Source organism: Aquarana catesbeiana, linkage group LG01 (genome assembly GCF_042186555.1).
Source record: "Aquarana catesbeiana isolate 2022-GZ linkage group LG01, ASM4218655v1, whole genome shotgun sequence".
Classification (NCBI taxonomy): Eukaryota; Metazoa; Chordata; class Amphibia; order Anura; family Ranidae; genus Aquarana; species Aquarana catesbeiana.
Genome location: NC_133324.1, coordinates 95,266,972 through 95,287,101, shown reverse-complemented (window position 1 = coordinate 95,287,101; position 20,130 = coordinate 95,266,972). Strand labels below are relative to the sequence as shown.

The 20,130-nt window shown below is 43.2% G+C and overlaps 1 protein-coding gene across 2 annotated transcripts; it reads left to right on the top strand.

Annotated features, from left to right (window-relative positions):
- The first annotated feature begins 5,853 nt into the window (after positions 1-5,853).
- LOC141132990 (uncharacterized protein C5orf34-like) lies at positions 5,854-20,058 on the top strand. 2 transcript variants are annotated; one of them, XM_073622043.1, is made up of 6 exons: positions 5,854-6,092; positions 9,838-9,927; positions 11,498-12,051; positions 14,097-14,192; positions 15,925-16,048; positions 18,836-20,058. In XM_073622043.1, exons 1-6 carry the CDS (start codon positions 5,901-5,903, stop codon positions 18,986-18,988), a joined length of 1,209 nt encoding a protein of 402 aa, XP_073478144.1. In that variant the 5' UTR covers positions 5,854-5,900; the 3' UTR covers positions 18,989-20,058. The 2 variants fall into 2 exon arrangements, with proteins under 2 accessions (XP_073478144.1, XP_073478151.1); XM_073622050.1 differs by lacking the exon at positions 5,854-6,092 and adding an exon at positions 6,101-6,871.
- The last annotated feature ends 72 nt before the right edge of the window (positions 20,059-20,130 follow it).

Sequence of the window (20,130 nt, the reverse complement as noted above, 5' to 3'; positions counted from 1 at the left end):
TGACTGATGTGCCTGGTGAGTAGTGTTGTGCACTAAGCCAGGCTTTGCTTCCCCCACCTCTGATGGCTTTCCCTGAGTCTAGGGTCACACTGATGCGATGCGTGATTACAGCTCTGGTTCCCTCATCTCTCCTCTCCCACAGACAGTTCACACTGCCTTCTGCGAACCGCTGTGGGTGCAATACATTGTTAATGACACCCCCAGATCGGTTTACAGATCGCATTGCGAACTGTGAACTCGCACAGGAATTGGATCGCATAGGTGGGAACACCCATGCGATCCGATTCTAGTGTGGGGGGGGGAAACAAGTCCCTGCACTTTTTTCTGTGAGAATCTAATGTGAGTTCAGCCATACAGTTATATGGCTTAACTCGCATCTCAGACATCACATGCGATGTCTGTGATTGCGCTAGTGTGAGCCTGGGCTGAGTGTCTCAGCTGCTGCAGAACTTCTTGGAGGGAGAGCAGTGGTGGCCCGTGCATTGTGGGCGCACAGGCGCCACCCCCCATCCCTGCCACCGACCCCTATCCATGCACCCTGCCCCTTTCAGGATGCCGGACACATGGATTCCTATGGCGGCGGTGTTCTTTTTTTTTTTCTTCTTTCTTTCTGTCCTCCCTCTGTCTTTCCTTCCATTTCTCTTTCTTTCTTTCTCTGTCCTTTATTTCTTTCTAGTAGGTGTATGGGGTAAATCCGCGCAATGAATTGAATGTTTTAGTTATGGATATGGCTGCTGCCTCTACACATACAATACCACCTATGTGGAAAGTATTAGAAAATGGTAAAAAAGCAGGAGTAGTATGGCGCTGCCCTTATGGAGACAAAAAGATATTTTCTTCTTTGTAGTGAATGTATTGCCTAGTGTCCTTATAGAATTGCTTCTAAAACCTGTATGTGTTCAAAAATTGAATAAAACTGTGACTGGTGGCGAATATTTCTATTAGAAGAGAAAAAACAACAACTGGTGCTCCAATTGTTCAACAAAAGTGCATTGTGCCCTTTAAATTAAGTAATAAAGTAGTTATGGATATGGATACAATATCATCTAGGTGGAAAGTGTTAAAAAGGAAAAAAGGAAAAAAGAAAAAAAAAGGAAAATAGGAATAGTATGGCGCTGCCCTTATGGAGACAAAAAAAAATAAATAAATAAAAAACTCTTTCTTTATAATGACTTTATAATTCCTAAAGTGTGTGTGCCAAAAATGAATAAATATGTGACTGGTGCCAAGTCCTTCCCGTTAAAAGTACAATTGCAACCTAAGGTGCTTCAATTATTCAACAAAAGTGCATAGTGCAGCATTACTAAAGTGACCAGTGTTAAATCATACAAATCTATACAACATTGTGCAAATTATCCATCATAAATAGTGACTCTTGTGCTGTGACCAGTATTAGTTGGATAGGAAAAGTTCAGTTTATGAAAAAACAAGTTCTTTTTGGAGTATTTTGTAGTGTTCAATCTTTGAGGGTCAAATATCTGTAGGAAAGCTTCTTATCCAGGTGTTGGTTTCTTTAATTAGTGCCTTGTCTGCATGCTCTGACAATGCTTGCACTCACCGGATTCTCCTTTCCCCTGCAGGGGTATGGATGGTCACAGGGTCTGCCACTGTGTAGCAATCAAGGATATCCCCCAAACTTTACTTGCATATTGTGGTGTAGTAATTACATGTAAAGGAAAGAAGGTATGCCCATCGTGTAAAACCATAGGAGAACTTTTATTAAAACTTAATAGACAAATGTACTCACATTTCAAATGAACAAATCAAGCATGGCAAAAGTTAGCGAATTCCCTTTGTTAGAGGTGCTGCAAGACGTTTTTGTCTCCATAAGGGCAGCGCCATACTACTCCTGCTTTTTTACCACTTTTTCTTTCTGTCCTCCCTCTTTCTTCCTTTCCTTCTTCTTCCTTCTTCTTTCTCTTTCTCTCTCCTTTCTTTCTGTCCTCCCTCTTACTTCTTTTCCTTCTTCTTTCTTTCTTTCTTTCTTTCTTTCTTTCTTTCTTTCTTTCTTTCTTTCTTTCTTTCTTTCCTTTTTCTCTCTTTCTTTCTGTCCTTTTTCTCTCTTTCTCTTTCTTTCTGTCCTTTTTCTCTCTTTCTCTTTCTTTCTGTCCTTTTTCTCTCTTTCTTTCTGTCCTTTTTCTCTCTTTCTTTCTGTCCTTTTTCTCTCTTTCTTTCTGTCCTTTTTCTCTCTTTCTTTCTGTCCTTTTTCTCTCTTTCTCTTTCTTTCTGTCCTTTTTCTCTCTTTCTCTTTCTTTCTGTCCTTTTTCTCTCTTTCTCTTTCTTTCTGTCCTTTTTCTCTCTTTCTCTTTCTTTCTGTCCTTTTTCTCTCTTTCTCTTTCTTTCTGTCCTTTCGTCTGTCCTCCCTCTTCATTTTCCTTCCCCCCCCTCCTTTTTCTTCTTTTTCTTTCTTATTTCCCTCCCTCTTTTTCTTCTTTTCCTTCCCTCCCTCTTCTTCTTTTTCCTTCCCTCTCTCCCTCCCTCTCTCCCTCTTCTTCTTTTTCCTTCGCTCCCTCCCTCCCTCTCATTCTTTTTCCTTCCCTCCCTCCTTTTTCTTCTTTTTCTTTCTTCTTTCCCTCCCTCCCTCCCTCTTCTTCTTCTTTTTCCCTCCCTCCCTCTTCTTCTTTTTCCTTCCCTCCCTCCCTCCCTCTCATTCTTTTTCCTTCCCTCCCTCCTTTTTCTTCTTTTTCTTTCTTCTTTCCCTCCCTCCCTCCCTCTTCTTCTTCTTTTTCCCTCCCTCCCTCTTCTTCTTTTTCCTTCCCTCCTTCCCTCCCTCTTCTTCTTTTTCCTTCCCTCCCTCCCTCTTCTTTTTTCCTTCCCTCCCTCCCTCCTTCCTGCATTAAAGTTGAAGTAAACTTTTGGAGGATTTATTCCACTGTCCTATTTTTACAATGGGAGACGCACCACCCTACATTTTATGGGCCTCTGTACACTGCCCTTTATCTTAGACCTGCTGTACATACTACAGTCCTCTGTACAATGCCCTACCAACATTTCCTATTTAACATTACCACATTCTCCACTATGCAAGCTATATCAATCCGACGAGCAGCAGAGCCAAGGGACTCTGTTGGGGGCACCTGATGTAAGAAGGGACTCTGCTGGGGGCACCTGATGGCATCTGGTGGCAAGTAAGACTCAGGGATCCCACTGATTCTGCATTATGGTGAGTTGAACTATTTCATTTTATATTGCAATGTAATAGAAATAATGCACTTCAACTATCACGGCACCATGGTTGGTATGGTGTCAGGATGACTGCATACTTGCCAACAGTCCCAATTTTTTATTTATTTTTTATTTTTTCCCGGGGCAATCCCGATTTTGGGACCCTCGTCCCGATCGGAGCTCGTCCCGATTCATTTCCCAGGATTTTGCCTTTGTCCCGGGAAAATCGGGATTGTTTTAGGAAAAAACATTCCCCTTGTGTTCAGTGGAGAGGGAAGGGGCAGCCAATCGGCTGCTTCCCTCTCCACTGAACACACGAGAAAGCCAGGAACTGTAGCTGTTGCACTGCTGGGGGACACAGATTGCTCTGTAAGGAGGGCTCAGCTGCTGCTGCCATGGGGCACTGAAGTAAGGTGGGTTCTGTTGCTGGGGGGCACAGATCGTTCTGTGAGGAGGGCTGCCAGCTGCTGGTGATACTGAAGTAAGGAGGGCATTGTTGCTGGGGGACACAGATCTGTAAGGAGGGCTCCTCTGCCAGGGACACCAGATATAAAGGAGGGCTCCGCTGCTGTTGACACCAGATGTAAGGAGGGGCTCTACTGCCAGGGACACAGATCTGTAAGGAGGGCCTCTGCTTCTAGGGTACCTGATGTAAAGACAGACTCTGCTGGGGGCACCTGATGTATGGACAGACTCTGCTGGGGGCACCTGATGCAAGGACGGACTCTGCTGGGGGCACCTGGTGGCAGGCGACACACTCAGGGGTCCCACTGATTCTGCATTATGGTGAGTTGAATGATTTAATTCTATATTACAATGTAATAATAGAAATAATGCGCTTCAATCATCCTGACACCATAACAACCATGGTGCCGGGATGATTAAAGCGCTAACACCAGGTGTTTGGAGTATCTTTAGCTGCTGATTGTTAAACTCTGGAATACAGAGCGCGCCGCATCTTTACTTTCCTTTGTCGCGCCTACAAATGCATGCCCCGCCCCCTTATAATAGTGTGACTCCGCCTACAGTCAAAAAAGTGTCCCTAAATTTTTTTTTACAATGTTGGCAACTATGCTCTTACAGGAGAGAATTTCCCTTCCTAGTGGTAGATTTCCTCTCACTTCCTGTTGTCTCCTTCCGTTTGTAAGTAGGAGTCCTTTGTAAGTCAGATGTTTGTAAGTAGGGGACCGCCTGTATGTTTCAAAAGGAGATTATCCCCCTATCCGAGTCTTTCCCTCCTAGAGCCTAATGCCTTTTACACACATTCCGATTATCGGATGATAAAAATTGCTTTCGGATTGATCGTTCGATAATCTGATCGTTAGTACACAGCTTTCGACAGCTGATCACGACAGTCCGTCCAACAAAATCTGAAGGGACAAACACAAAAACTTTGCTTGGACGACAGCCTACCGTATGACAATCGTTTAATCAGTACGCTAAAAATAGATAGACGAACACCACGCATGATTGGAAACACGAAAATAAACCAGAAAGACACAGGGGTCAAACGTATTTGACATTATTTAAAATATATGTAGCTACGCACAGCGGAAGGTTTTTCCAGAATCGTACGACAAAAATCTTACTTTTCGTAGAGCACATTTTGCGCCGCTGTATTCGATATTAGTTTTATGCAACAAAATGCGAACGATACGTCGTACGACAATTGGAACGTGTGTACGAGGCATTATTATACCTCATAACCATACCTCCCAACTTTCTGAGATGGGAATGACGGACACCCATAAGCAAAAGTATATATTAATAGGATGCGCCCCCTGCCCAGGGGCGGACTGACCATTCGGGCACTCGGGCACTGCCCGAGGGCCCCATGTCACTAAGGGGCCCCATCAGGGTTGCCAGCCTCAATAAAACCAGGGACAGTATGTAAAAATGTGTGTGTATGTGTATTCTGTGTGTGTATACTGTATGTGTATGCTGTGTGGCCCCATAATCTATTGCCTGGTGGCCCCATAATCTTCTATTGCCCGGTGGCCCCATAATCTTCTCCTATTGCCCGGGGGCCCCATAATCTCCTATTGCCCGGGGGCCCCATGAGTTGTCAGTCCGCCCCTACCCCTGCCATGTCCCCTTACAATGAGAATTAATATACAAAAAATGATTGGTTAAACCCACAAGTGCTTTTTTTTTAACCAATACTATTCCTTTATATTGGCTTTTGAAATGTACAAATGCAACAATTTAGAAATGGGATGAAAGGTTTAACAATGTAAAACACTTTTTGATAAGACATATAGTGCATTTTTAATACAGGTATATAGATCAGACCAAAATGAGGGACAAATGAGGAGGACAGAGGGACATTGTTCCAAATCAGGGACAGTCCCTCCAAATCAGGGACAGTTGGGAGGTATGTCATAATCAATGCTTCCCATTCCAATGTTGTTGAAATCAGTTTCAGCTGGCATTCATGCCTAGTAACCTGTCCATAACCAGATCTGCCGGGACAACCCTATGAATGTTACACAATACAAGCTACATGGATGGAGACATCCTTGAGGGAGAGTTTGCTCTCTAGTGACTGGCATCCCTTGGTTGCTAAGTGACAGGAACTTAGAGCTACAGCCCGCCCCCTGAACACCCACTATCCTATCAACATCTCCTTAGTAGTCCCTGAGAGCACTCTGATTGGATGGTGGGAGGGTGTAGCACAACAGAAAGTCCCTGTAGATTAGCAGGAAGCCCAGGCACACTTCCTGTACAGGAGAAGAATGTCCTCTGACTGCAGGTTGTTCCTTTTCTCTGATGACTCTGTGGAGGTTCAGTATGGAGGAGAAGGAAGGCTCTGCCTGTCACCCTGCGGCACTGAGTTCCTGTGTGAGAAGCCTCTGCTTGGAGCTCACCCTGTACAGAAGCCAGAGAGGGGGAGACACAGGACTGAGTTTGTGACAAGCAGCTGCCGGGTAAGGAGAGAGCAAATGATAAGGACCAACCCGGACACATTCTACACTGAGGGGGGATTTACTAACACTGGAGAGTGCAAAACCTGGTGCAGTTCTGCATAGAAACCAATCAGCTTCTTCAATTACGTCCGCCCCTTTAACCCAGCACCACAGCTGTAGGGAGATGTATGTGTGGCACAGCTGCAATGCCTTGCTTCACCGTCCCTGGCAAAAAATGATACACTCGTCCCATTCAGAGGGGAGTACAAACTATTCAAGTGCATGGGGCCCTTCTGGATGTGATCTGTAACCTCATGCAATGTAGTTGGTATGGGCATTACAGGGTTAAAACAGATGTCTCCCTGCTGCCTGTCAAATGCCCTCTGAAAAGTGATCCACCACAGATTGCTTTTCAGAGGGGCAGCAAGGGCTGCCATTGGCATACCTAAGCCCTAACATTTTATTTTTTAGTTTGTGGGATTAACTTCTCCTTCTTGAGGTCTATGCAGTACTGATGCAGAGCGGTTTCCCCTCTTCCTGACCGCGCTATAGATGAATGATGGCTACAGCACGGTCGCACATTTCCGGGAGGGTGTCTATTTACGTCATTTATTGTGAATGGACTACGAGAGTAATGATCAGTAATCACACAGTTCATTGAAACTACAAGTCCATCTGCTGAGGTTGAAGATCCCCGTGAATAAATGATGCGACTTCGCTGGCGGAGGCCCTGCACAGCGACACCGATTTCAAATGTGACAGTGGCTGCAGGGGAGAGGAACCCTCACCTGCTATCACAGGTAATGGGGGGGGTGCTAAGGTGAAGAGAGGGGTCTGTTTGAACATGTACGGGGGGTAACATGTTCAAGTGATGAACCTATCCTTCAACAAAATTTGCTGCTTGGACCTAGAAGAAACGGTTAATTCCAATTGTTTTTCCTACAGGATGGAGAAAGACTTAATTTAAATCATAATGTTTAAAGAGCAACTGTCATTTCTGTCCCTCAGAGGCTCCTCCTCTGACCCGCTGTTGACTCACCGACAGTCCCATTCACTTTAATGGGACGGCTGGTGATGCGGCAGTGACACAACAAGGTGAGGGGCGTGGTGGCAGCAGGTGAGTGGATGCCGCTAACAGGCGCTGCCATGATGGATCTGAAATGACAGGTGCTCTTTAAATGTAAGGAATCATTCTTGCTGGTAGTAAGAATCTTTAATATTTGCAAACAAAATGAAGGTTTCCTATTTAGAATAATAAGCTGTCAGGTTAGTAAAACAGTGATATCAGAACCGATTCAGTCGTACAGTTTGTAGTGTATATAGATTTGCAAAACAATGGGATAAAGAAGTATATACCATATTTATCAGCATATAACACACACTTTTTTTCCCCTGAAAATAGGGGGGGGGGGGAATCGCAGGTGGGTGTTATACGCTAACCGCGTACCTCGGAAAGGGACGAGTGCTGCCGGAAATAACCGAGCCGTCATCTCTTCTCCCCTCGGGTCTCACTCGGCTCGCACGTCACACACAGTCCCACCTCCGCCACTGGCATTGGCCCAGTGTTCTGTCTATCACAGGAGCTGGTCCAATGCCTATGGCGGAGGCGGGACTGTGTGTGTCACTGCCGACTGAGAGCCGAGGAAACGGATGACAGCTCGGTGATTTCATGAGAGATGGGGAGCTGCATCGATGGGGGGAAATGGGGACAGAACAGGCTGCAGCTTCAAAGTGGTTTATTTAAAAAAAAAAAAAAAACAAAAAAAAAAAACTTCCCTCTAAAATATATACATATATATCCACCCTGTTTTCCTAAAAAAAAATAGCTCCTCAGCTGGCCATATGCTATACAATCTGGTTGTACAATCTCCTTTAGATTTATCAAAACTATGTAATATGAGGACAAACCTAACAATACCTTTCGTTTGTATCCAATCAGGCAGTCCCTCGTACTACATAGTTGATGGTAGATCTAAAGGAGATTGTACAAACCAGATTGTATAGTGCATGGCTGCTGTAGGGCTCATTCAAAATACACAGAATCTTGCCAGCAGAAAGAACCTGTGTATTTGCTGTACGCATGTAATGTTTGTGCAAATGCATGTACAGCATACGTGGACCCTATTGGATGCTGCTCCTGGCTAAGTTCATATCAACAATGAGCAATCAAGCAGTGCCTGTGACACTGATGACACATTGGAGGGAGATTTACTACAACTGGTGCACACAGAATCTGGTGCAGCTGTGCATAGTAACCAATCAGTATCTAACTTCAACTGTGCGACAAGTCGCACCCTATTCTTTTCAATGGCACCCATTCAAATCTGTGCGACTTAAATTCGCTGTGACTTTGAAAAGGTGCCTACACAACTTTTGGTGTGACTTTTGATGTGGCTTTGATCCATAGAATGTAAAGTCAGATCAAAAGTCGCACTGGAAATCATGCGACTTTGGAGACACGCTAATGTGAATGGAAGCTGATTGGTTACTATGCACAGCTGCACCAGATTCTATGTGCAACAGTTTTGATAAATGTCCCCCATTGAGTCATTGATGTGTCAGCGGCGCATGCACAGAATGTCACAGCTCCAGCCAGCGGTAGAGTGATTTCAGTTGTTATTGTACTGCAAGCTGGAGCTGTGACAACACTCAGTAGCTATACCTCTATAGCATACATTTTTAGCTTCACAGTATCCTGTCCTGAGACATAAGGATTTATTTTTTACTCACAAGTTAAATGGTTGTGACAGAATGGGCTGACATGAAGGCACAGAGAGAAGCTTACCCAGCTGGACTGGTAAAAATCTCATTGAGCTGGAGTAAGTAAAAGCATTTCTTTTGAAATCTCTTGGTTAGGAATTCTTCAACCTGGTGAGCCAGGGTGCCTGACTTCAAAAATCAGCAATTTTGGTCAGTGGATATACACGCAGTGTGTGAACCGTGGCGGTGGCTGTCCGCCTGTCATTGATTTGTACGGGCTGCTGGAACTGTGCGTATGCCGGCAGCAACGGTCAAGGGACTGTGTTTCTGTCTACGCAGAAACTGGTTGGTGCTAATTGTCCTGTTTGTTTCTGCTCATAGCACAGAATGCTGCTGCATTCAGATCCGGCTATTGGCCACCTCCGACTGCAGAAGCTTATCCGGCCCAGATCACCCATCTCAATGAGCCCTAAGGCCCCTTTCACACTCGAGCGACCTGAAAGTCGCGTGATTTTGTCGCAATTTTGATGCGACTTTAAGCAATGCCTGCGTAATCTTGAGCTCTATGGACCTCAACTCGCATCATAGTCGGACCTAAGTAGTGCAGAGACTACTTTGAAGCCGCTGCGACTTGAAGTCACACAGATATGAATGGTACTCATTGGAAATCATGGGGTACGACTTGTCATGCGACTTTGCAGTCCCAAGTTGCAGGACAAGTCGCACAAGTGTGAAAGGGTCCTAAAAGGCACCTTAAGCAAGACTATAGGGGGGGTGTTTTGTTTTTTTTGTTTTTTTTATTATTCAGCCAGCAGGTTGAATGAAAATAAATAAATAAAAGGTTCCTCCATCCACACAAAGGAGGTTGATGGAGCAATATCCCTGCCAGGACATTGTAGTCTGACAGTGGGACTCGCAACTGTCAGAATACACTGATAAGCGCCAGCAGCCACCGATCAACAAAAGATTTCCAGCATGTCCCAGTCGGTCCAAGTTCTAAATAAAATAAAGGAAAAAAAAAATTAAAAATCTGAAATGTTCTATTCCCTTTTTCTTTGTTCTTTAGGATCAAGTTCTTCAGGCCCTGAACTTTCGCAACACTTTCTCTAGCCGTCCATTTCTGCCATCAAGTCTCATCCCTGCGGAGAAAAGAATTGTATGTATTTTATCAGAGGATGGGAGAGGCTGAGAAGAAGTCCCGGAGGCGAGCATGGGATGAGGTGACAAGAGAGCTAGAGAGCAGGAGGCCTTAGGAGGAGCAAAGAGGAGGATTTGGTTGGTATTTTGAGACCAGGTTGTGAATGGCTTTGTAAGTTATTGTTATGCCGCGTACACACGGTCGGACTTTTCGTCTACAAAAGTCCGACGGACGCCGACGGACTAAAGCTGGCTGACAATCCGATCGTGTGTGGGCTTCCCCGGACTTTTAGCGGACTTTCAGCGGACTTTTCCAGCCGCAAATGTGACGGACTTTAGATTTGAAACATGCTTCAAATCTTTACGTCGTAACTACGCCGGACCCAGAAATCCGTTTGTCTGTGTGCTAGTCCGACGGGCAAAATCCCACTTCCTTATTTTAGGCCGTTGTATGTCATCACGTACAAATCCGTCGGACTTTTGTGTGATCGTATGTAGGCAAGTCCGTTCGTAAGAAAGTCAGCCGCAAGTCTGCCGCAAGTCCGTCGGACGGGCTGTCGGACCTTTGTAGCCGAAAAGTCTGACCGTATGTACGCGGCATTAGTATTTTGAATTTAATTTGTTGGTTGAGTGGCAGCCAATGGAGGGATAGCAGATGCTGAGCAGTTTGTAAGGTGGATGAGCCTTGCAGCAGTATTCCTGATGTACTGAAGGGGGGATAGCCTGTTTAGGGGTAGGCCAATGAGGAGGGAGTTGCAGTAGTCAAGGCGATAGATAACCAGGGAGTGGATTAGAAGCTTTGTGGTAAAAATAGGTTAGGAAGGGGCGTATCTTGGAGATGCTGAGGCGGTAAGCTTTGGAAAGCGATCGGATGTGGAGCCGAAAGGATCATTCAGAGTCCAGGATTACACCTAGAACCTTGGCACGAGGAGGAGGGGTTGATAGTTGAGCTGTTGCTTTTGACAGAGAAATCAGAAGGGGCACGTAGGGGGAGGAAATATTATGAGCTCAGTCTTGGGTAGGTTGAGTTTGAGGAAGTGATGTGAAATCCAGGCTGATCCCAGATCTCTCCATAAAGAGCACCTGTCACATGCCTATTGCTGTCACAAGAGATATTTACATTCCTTGTGACCGCAATAAAAGTGATAAAAAAAAAATGAGTAAAAAATTAAAGCAAAAGGTGTAAAAATAACTAAAAAAAAAAATTTAAAGTGCCACTGTCTTAGCACATAGGCCATCGCATGCGTCGGTCACACAAACGGCAACAGTCTCACACATGTGAGGTATCGCCACGTACGTCCAATAATGGGCAGTAATTCTAGCAAACCTGTAAAGGCTTTTAAAGGGTCGCCTATGGATAGTAAATATATGTAGTTTGTCACCGTTGCACGGGCTTGCGCCATTTTAAAGCGTGACATATATGGTAAAAAAAAAAAAAAGGCCTAAAGGTCAAGTGGTTAAAATATTTTAAATGGACAAAAAAATAGTTAAAGCAGAATTCTGTATTTTGCTAATGATTGACAGAAGGAGATAATGCAATGACTGCTGTGTGTGTTTTTGTGTTTTTTTTTTTTTCCCTGTTCTCTCAGAGCCTTATGAAGGATATATCTGAAGTCACATGGCCCTCTGTGGATGATGACGCCGGGTGTGTGACACGTCTGGAAGATGGCGGTGTAAAGGTTTCCTCGGTAGATGGACATGCCCATTTATACATGCCCATCTCTCAGCAAGAGTTCACAGTGGAGTTTTTATGCCAGCTCAGCTGTATCCCCACATCACAGAACAAAGAGAACCCAGTGAGCAGTGAACCAAACCCAACAAGTGATAAAACTAGAGACAGTAGAATATGGAAATATCCCTCCTGTGTGCTGCAAGAAGACTCCCAATCATTTGTGACAAAGCATGCCTTCCAGTACACATGGCTGGTGCAGCGCTACTCTACAGCGGTATGTCCACTGTCATTCCACCAACCCATGAACTTAGCTCTTCATTTCCACACACAGTCCACACAAAGAGATACAGAGCGATCTTCAGATATTTGTACGATTATTGATGATGAGTGCTCAAAACATCTCAGGAAAGGAGCTTCATCTGTTTTACCACGAGCCCTGCCTCTCAGCTGTCCTGCATCACACCTGCACAGGTACTTATTTTGTGCCCTGTGTATTGTCTGCTGCTCTGCCCAGGGCCATATAATGCTAAAGCTAAATACAGAGTTTGGACATCTGTTGGGCACGTGTACATGATCTGATTTTCTGCAGGCCACAAAGTCAGGCGAGTGTGTGTGCCAGTAGCTCATCTCTGTCCACACATTGTAAATGGCGAGGGAATGCATCAGAGTAGTGGCTGAAGATATTCGCTTATAAGGGGGGGAATAACCGTGATCAGAGCAGGTTTTCTAATGTGTACAATGGATCGCTGGTTCCCTCCTAACAAGTGGGGCATCTACTGTATGTCCACCCACAGATTGTAAGAATCAGGCTGGGTTGCCCTAAAGCACATCTGTATAAAATAATACCCAACAAACCCACCTTCTCCTTCACTAAACAATAGGCACCCTTTAGTGTATATATACACTGGGGTTGATTTACTAAAAGCAAATATACTGTGCACTGCAAGTGCACTTGCTCCTGAGCTTCACTTTGCAAAGAATACCCAATCACATGCAAGGAAAATAAAAAACAGCATTTTTTGCTTGCACGTGATTGGGTTTTAGAAATCAGCAGCACATTCCCTCAGATCTAGAGCAACTGCACTTTCAGTGCACAGTATATTTGCCTTTAGTATATTAACCCCATTGACTGCTTTTGCATCCATCTACTCCTCTGATCACTGCTGGTGCCCTTCTGAAAATTCCAAAGAATAATACACACATGCATGTTTTGCAACCCTCCCATAATGCATTGCTGCCTGAATTCCAAAGCTCAGAATGCAAAACTAAACAATCAGGGAAAGCAAGTTTTTGTACAGATCTTTGAGGGGGCACCAGTGGCAATGGGAGATGTAGATGGGATCAGAGGCAGTATATGAGATAAAATATAAATATATGATATACCTCACAGGATGGACAGGATCACCATATTGTTCTTAGTACGGTATAAATACCTCACTGAGAACAATATGGTGATCCTGTCCATTCTCAGACCTATTGGGATGTACCTTGCAATGAACACTCACCTTTTTCATTTTTTTTTACAGCAGTGGTCTTCAAACTGGGGCCCTTTTGCTTGCTCTTTATGTGGCCCTTGGGGGTGCTAATGTATTTACTGATACTAATTCTTCCCAATGATGCTAACAATGGGTCCCAGTGCCAAGCCCTTCTTGTCCTAAAGCCTGGTACACACACAATAAGTTGTGTGTGGTGTTTGGTTTTGTTTTGTATTTTTTTTTTTTTTTTTATTCAACCCAGGGGGCTGAACAAAAAAATTTGACAGATTGCTCTACTAACATAAGTGAAGTTAGTACAGCGATCTCCCCCTCTTTGCTATTGTGTTCTGACAGGGTGACCCCCCGCCAGAACACACAGGACATTGGCTGCATGCCCGTTCGACAATAGCCAGTCGTGAGACCACCTTCTGTCGGACAGGGAGCTTTACACGCGGGCCGAATGTCAGGCGGTTTCTACTGTACTGGCTGATTTCTGGTGATATTCGGCCCATGTGTACCTGGCATAAGCTATACTCAAATAGCAAGCATCACTTGCATGGAGTTGGATGCTTTATTTCCTGCCTGTATTCTGCTGACTTATTTAATAGCTAATATTACACATTCCAAGGTTATAAGAGACATGCTAAAGGCAACAGTACACAGTCTAGGAGGGGAAATGTTCCTCACTCAAAGGTTTCCCTGGCCCTCAAGAGCCCAGCAGAACTAGGGCTTTAATAGAGACCCTATTGCTGTTCTAGTTTTTATTTTATCACCCCTGAAAAAAAAGCATTATACTGTTAAATCATATTCTTAATGATGATGAATATCATTATTCATCATTAACAATATCATTCTATCCTCATTTTATATATGATATGAATATCATCATATTTTTAAATGATTGTATTATATATGGGGGCTGTAATTTAAATTTGACATAAAACACACACATGCATTTTTATATATTTTTTTTGTATTTCAGTTGCCCAGTGTAGGCTTTATGTTTTAGGTGAAATTCTCAACCTATATTTTTTATTTTAGATGGAATTTTGCTAATTTCACTTTGGAACAAGAAGATTTTCTGACAGCTCATCCTCTGCCTTTAAAAGTGATGATTCACAATGGTGTCCTTTACAGGTTGGATGTATTGATGACTATATCACATGTTAATAGCATCTTTTAGGATATGCAAATCCAGCTAACATCTTAAAGCTCATAACTGTCTGAATAAATGGCTTGATGTGTTGGCATGGCGTGGCGTTACATACTACATTCTCCATATGCCCTGTGCTGAAACATACATACAGGGGTTGGCATGGCTGGTTGTTGGTACTATCACTGTGTGAAGTTTCTGTCTTATTGGGATGGGGGGAAAGCCTCCCCAGCAAAGTAATAAACATATTGAAGTACTTAAAAAGGTTGTATACCCACACATCTCTTAAAAAAAAAAAACCCTGCAAGGCAAAGGCATAATGAGCTAGTATGCACCGCATACTAGCTCATTATGAAATGCTTACCTTAGATCAAAGCCCCCGTATTGCAGCCTGGTCCACACCATCTTGCCCTCTGCGTTTCTTCTGGGTTCCACGGCTCCAGCGCTGTGAGTGGCCGGAGCCAAGATGACGTCACTCCCGCGCATGCGCGCGGGAACCTTCTTCCCAGGAGCGTCTGCCGGACCTTCAGCTGGACATTAGGAGCGCATGGGCCGCTGATGTCAGCAGCTGCATGCAAATGGAATACATCCTAAACCGTACAAGTTTAGGAGATATTAATTTTACCTACAGGTAAGCCTTATTATAGGCTTACCTGTAGGTAAAAATGACAAATTGGGGTATACAACCACTTTAAAGGCCCCTTCCAGGCTTTCCGATTAGGTCCGCCTGTCAGTTTTTCAGGCGGAAACAGATCGGACACTCTATTCACCCCTATGGAGCAGCGGATGTCAGTGGTGACATGTCCACTGCTATCCGATCCTGTCCGCCAAATCTAGACGGATGGTGACACTATTTTCCATCCATCTATGGGATCGGATATAAATGGACAGGCGGTCCTTTTCATCCGATCTCCCCATAGAGGAGAACAGGGCTCTAACAGGTCCATCTCTGCACAGTGAGCGGAGACAGATCTGTCAGGAGATTAACGGAGCGATCCCCTGCTGAGCAAGTGGAGTCTGTCAAACGGACAACCCCTTGTGAAAGGACCCAAGGGGTAATTCCTGTCTGCCCATGTCGCTCCCTAAGTAACGGGTATATAGGTAGTGGATAGTTTCTCGTGTGTTGAATCAGCAGAAACAATGAGATTTCTATTTCTGCAGAGTGTGGACGTAATGCCTGGTACACACGATGAGATTATCGGAATATTTTTTTTTTTTTTTTTTTTTTGCATTTTAATCTCGTATCAACCATGAAGAGGTTACTAAAATTACAAAAATTTTGAATTCTAATAAAATTGTGGAAGTGATGTATTGCATCGTATTTTTGTACAAAAATTGTACGATCTGCTATCGTACGAGAAGTTTTCATGCTTGTCCCATCGGATAATTTCAGATGAACTGTCAACTCTCGAAAGCTGTGTACTAACGATCAGATTATTATACGATCGCTTCAAAAGCGGTATTTTTTGTATGATTTTCTGATCGTGTGTACGGGTCTTAATGGAAGGATTCTTAATAGGGGATCCTGTCTAGAAGCCAGAGAGTCAAACCAGCAGCATTTGTCAATAACTGAAATATATGTCCTTTATGAAGAGTGACCCTTTAATACTGTAGTATTGCTCTGTAGAGCTCTAAAATGAAGTACATAACACCACTTGTATAATTCTAAGCTGTATTCTTCTCATGTTTATATGTAAATGTGATCATCTATTTTAGGTTCAATATGGATGGCACTCTCTCAGTGGAAATATACCCAGGAGATGGATCTGTTTTCCGTTCTGAGGCAGAGCACCTCGGAAAATATTTCAAGCATTATTTCGTTAATAAAGAAATAGGACAGGTAATATAACAGGTGCACTTCCATGAAGAATATTTTTAAGATGTCGGGTCTACTCATTTACCACTTTCTAGGACTCCATCTGCTGCAGACTTTATGGGATATGGGTGTCTCCCTCTCCTTGCTGCAATGTTTGCTTGTTGTTATGGATACTTCAGCAGGAAATGTGAGACTCGGGCTACATGCTGCCTGTGCTCTATTGTCCTCTAAACAAACTCACTTTTAAACTCACTTTATTACATCAGGAGTATAGCAGATGCTAACTTTTTAGCATATTTTATCAAAAGGGGTGTGTGTGTGTGTGTGTGTGTGTGTGTGTGTGTTTTTTTTTTTTTAAAGGTTTTTCATACAAACAAAACAAGAAATTAAGGGGGTCCATACATATTCACAAGGTTATACATTATGGTTGTATTATAACAAAGTACAATAAAGACGTGACTGAAAGGCAAAGTTGTACTTTGTGCAATCCGTGGCTTCATGAAAATGAATATTAAACATTTAGCCTGGGTTCACACTTGTGCGAACACAGACATCGCATGTGACTCGCACCCGCACTGCGGTGCCGATCGCATGCGATGTCTGTGCAATGAGAGTTTAGCCATACAGTTGTATGGCTGAACCTGCATTCGATTTGCAGGAAAATAGTGCAGGGGCTGTTTTTTTTTTTTTTTTTTTTTTTTCCTGCACTGGAATCGGATCGCATGGGTGTTCTCACCCATTCGATTTGATTCCTATGTGTTTTCATAGTTCGCTCTGCGATCCGATCTGGGGGTGTCATTAACATTGTACTGACACCCGCAGCAGTTTGCAAAGGGCAGTGTGAACTACCTGTGGGAGAGATGCGATGCGGAAATCGGAGCTGTAATCGTGCTGGTTTCCGCATCGCTACAGTGTGAACCTAGGCTCAAACAAAGAACCCTGCCTCCTGATGTCTAATTAAGAGACGAAATCCGCCCGAGTAGCGGCGAGCGGGTTATCTCGAGTCTTCAAGTCCATACACGGACAGTATCGGCTGCCGCCCCCAGAGCGGCGGTTAGCAGCATTTTTAAAAATATTACTGGCAGATGATCCTTGGGTGCCAGGGAGGCACCAAACAATGTGAGTAGCATTTTTATGTGTGAATGTGTTTGTTGATGTTTTTGTGTGATGATATCCCTCTCTGCTTTATACACATGTTAACTCCAAAACTGGCCTATGTAAAAGGAGACCGCATTAAGGAACACCTAGACGCACACAGCGGAGCTTTTGAAAGCTTTCTTTTGATCTCTTTTGGCATTTGCTATAAGAGGTCAACTACATTTGGTGAGTCTGGACCCAATGAGTCTGGGGCACAGCGCACATGGACTAAATTGAAGTTTAATACCACTGCACTGTCGCTTTTAGAGCACTGGGGATCGTCCGAGAGGATGTAATTGATCCATATGTCAATCAAATTTTTGTTTAAGCGTTTAATATTTTCATGAAGTCATGGATTGCACTTTAATTTTAGGCACTGACACTTTTTTGACACATTATTTGCTTGAATGATAACTTTTGACAAATATTTGCATCAATTTTATTTAAACATTTACATTACTTATTTATTCTTCTGGTTTGTATATACAGTACCAGTGCACAGTCTATTTGCCTTTTAGTAAATCAATCCCAATGTTTGTGTGTGGTGTGTGTTGTGGGTTTTTTTTTTTTTTTTTTTACCACTCTCCTTATTCAGGTGTACTCATCAGATTCTGTTGATCACTTATAATAGAAGTCAAAATACAGTAGGCTTGTCCAAAACCATTCAGACCTGATCTACTCATCATCGGGTCCCAGATAAAGAATATACTCCATAAATAGAGTTAAAGAGATGAGATTACACATTGAAACAGCCATCTGTGTGCATTATGATGTAACATTGCTTATTCCTGGCCAATGAATTTCCTTAGTCTTAGACTTTTCAGGAGAGGAAACAATTTTTTGCTTTTTGTTTTTTTTTTTATGCACCATTTAGCTGAGTAGGATGTTTATGCACTGTTTATTTCATTTTATAGAGGGTGCTGTGTTATTTGTGTATTTTAAAAGGCTTGGTAGTTCCAAACCGGGCATGAACCAGGTGTTTTCCAAGATGGTTGGAATGGGCATGTGAGGGAATAGCAGTTTACCTGAATATTTCACATATCCCAAGTCTTCAAAGAATGGACAGTAATAGGACTGTGGAGGTTTTTTTCTTGGCGCAGGGGAAGGCACGAGATGTTAGTCACATTAAAGTGGTTGTAAATCCTTATGTATACCCAGTGAAGGGACTATCCTCAGGTGATACAGAGATGAAAATCGGTTTATCCGCAGTCTTCTCTTTACATCTGTTCAAAGTCCAGAATTTATAACCTTGTCTGAGAGCTCAGAAAAGGGGAGGAGAGCTGAAGTTACACTCTGCAGAGCTTAGCAAGGAGAGGTCTCAGAGCTGATTGGAGGGAAGAGACACGCCCCCTTTACACAGCTCACAGGAACAGAGCTGAAGCTGTCAATCTGATGGGGGTCCCCCCCCTGTCACTATTTTTCTCTTGGTGTCAGGAAAACATGTCAGAAGTGACTCATGCTGATGGCAGAGGATGAAAGCAGCAGACAGAAATTACACTTAGTGCTTTTAATTGAGACAAGTACACACTATAGAGGGATATGCTCTGTTCATATTTAATGTTTGAGGTTTACAACCACTTTAATGGACGATACAGGATAAGCTTCTAGGTTGGCCCACATGTCTCGCCAAGGGTTTCAAAGTAACTGACTTCAATTTTGTTCTATGTTTTATAGGTAGAAGACCGGCTGTATACTGTCAGAGACCTGCCTCCAGACAAGCCGAGAACTTTGTATTCAGTCCGTTCCATCCTTTCTCAAGCTAAAAGGTTGTTGCTTGGTTCAAACAGCAGGCCAGAGAACAACTGGATTTCTTCACTGAACTGCTAAAGCTTTCATAGCAGGTCTAAAGTGCAGGCACCTAAAAGCAGCCTCCACAATCCTGCACCAGCTTTCATTGCCTTCGCTAAGCCTGAATACCAGGCTGATTGGGCAAAGCTTTGGCAATTCCCAGTAGTGACAGAGCTTGCCCACCCCCTCCAACCTTCTAAATTGATTCTACCTTTCATCATGCCGTACTGCATGGACACTTCTTCCTTTTTAGACACTTTCTGTGATGAAGTCGGTCACCCTATGCAAATACTGACTTCATCTAGGATGGAATTCTGTTAACACATTGCAGGTTTAGAGTTTAGTACAGACACACTTTTTAAAAAGAGACCTATCAAATATGGACTCTCCCACCGCCAGCTTATTTTTGAAGAAGCAACTCCTAAAGGTGTTTTTATTCTTACTTCAATAATTGGTGCAGCATTGACGAAGCTGAAGTATTAGCGGGTTTTTAGACACTTGAAACGTGCTTATTTCATGCCGGTAACCACTAAGTTAGTAAAGGAAGTATCTGCATGAAGAGCCATAGTTTGTATCTTTTTAAAGAGAACCAGTAGTGTTGCAAAAATCTGAGGAAAAAAGAGAAATCGTCCGTTTTGCCTATTTGCTCTCTGTAGTTGATCTTTTCCCCTTTACTGACTTACCATGTTTCATTACACACTGTGTTTCTGTCTGGAAACAGCCATCTTGATAGAGGAGCAGGGCTTTTCTTCCATGTCAGATCTGCCCCCTTATGACTTTTGGGGTAATGGTCAAAATGGATGGATCTTATGGATCTTATGTATAAACTGTTTCAGTGTAGTTGTGTGACTGGAGCAGTATATAGCGATGAGATTGTTTGTTTTGTTTTATTAACTATATTGTAAATTAAGTCTAGTAGCCCTGCAATGATCATGAATAATTACTCTCCTCGCCTGCCATACATGAAATTTCCCTTGAAAGTATCTGTCTTTACTTATATTTATTTATTTTTTATATGTTTAATTTTCTATTGGCCATCTCTTATTATTCTGGTAGTGTATGTATTGTGAATTTTCTGTTCGTAATCATCTGTAAATCATGCATATGTACTGCGGCAGTATTCATTTTTTTTTTTTTTTTATTGTAATGGGATATTGGTTTAGAAGTATATAAGCCTTTTC

What these genes read in the sequence shown, in the direction of transcription:
- LOC141132990 (XM_073622043.1), top strand. Translation starts at nt 5,901, where the DNA reads ATGTCCTCTGACTGCAGGTTGTTCCTTTTCTCTGATGACTCTGTGGAG. An exon ending in TTGTGACAAGCAGCTGCCGG is followed by an intron (nt 6,093 to 9,837) that starts GTAAGGAGAGAG and finishes TTTGTTCTTTAG; the next exon opens with GATCAAGTTCTTCAGGCCCT. An exon ending in TTAATAAAGAAATAGGACAG is followed by an intron (nt 16,049 to 18,835) that starts GTAATATAACAG and finishes TATGTTTTATAG; the next exon opens with GTAGAAGACCGGCTGTATAC.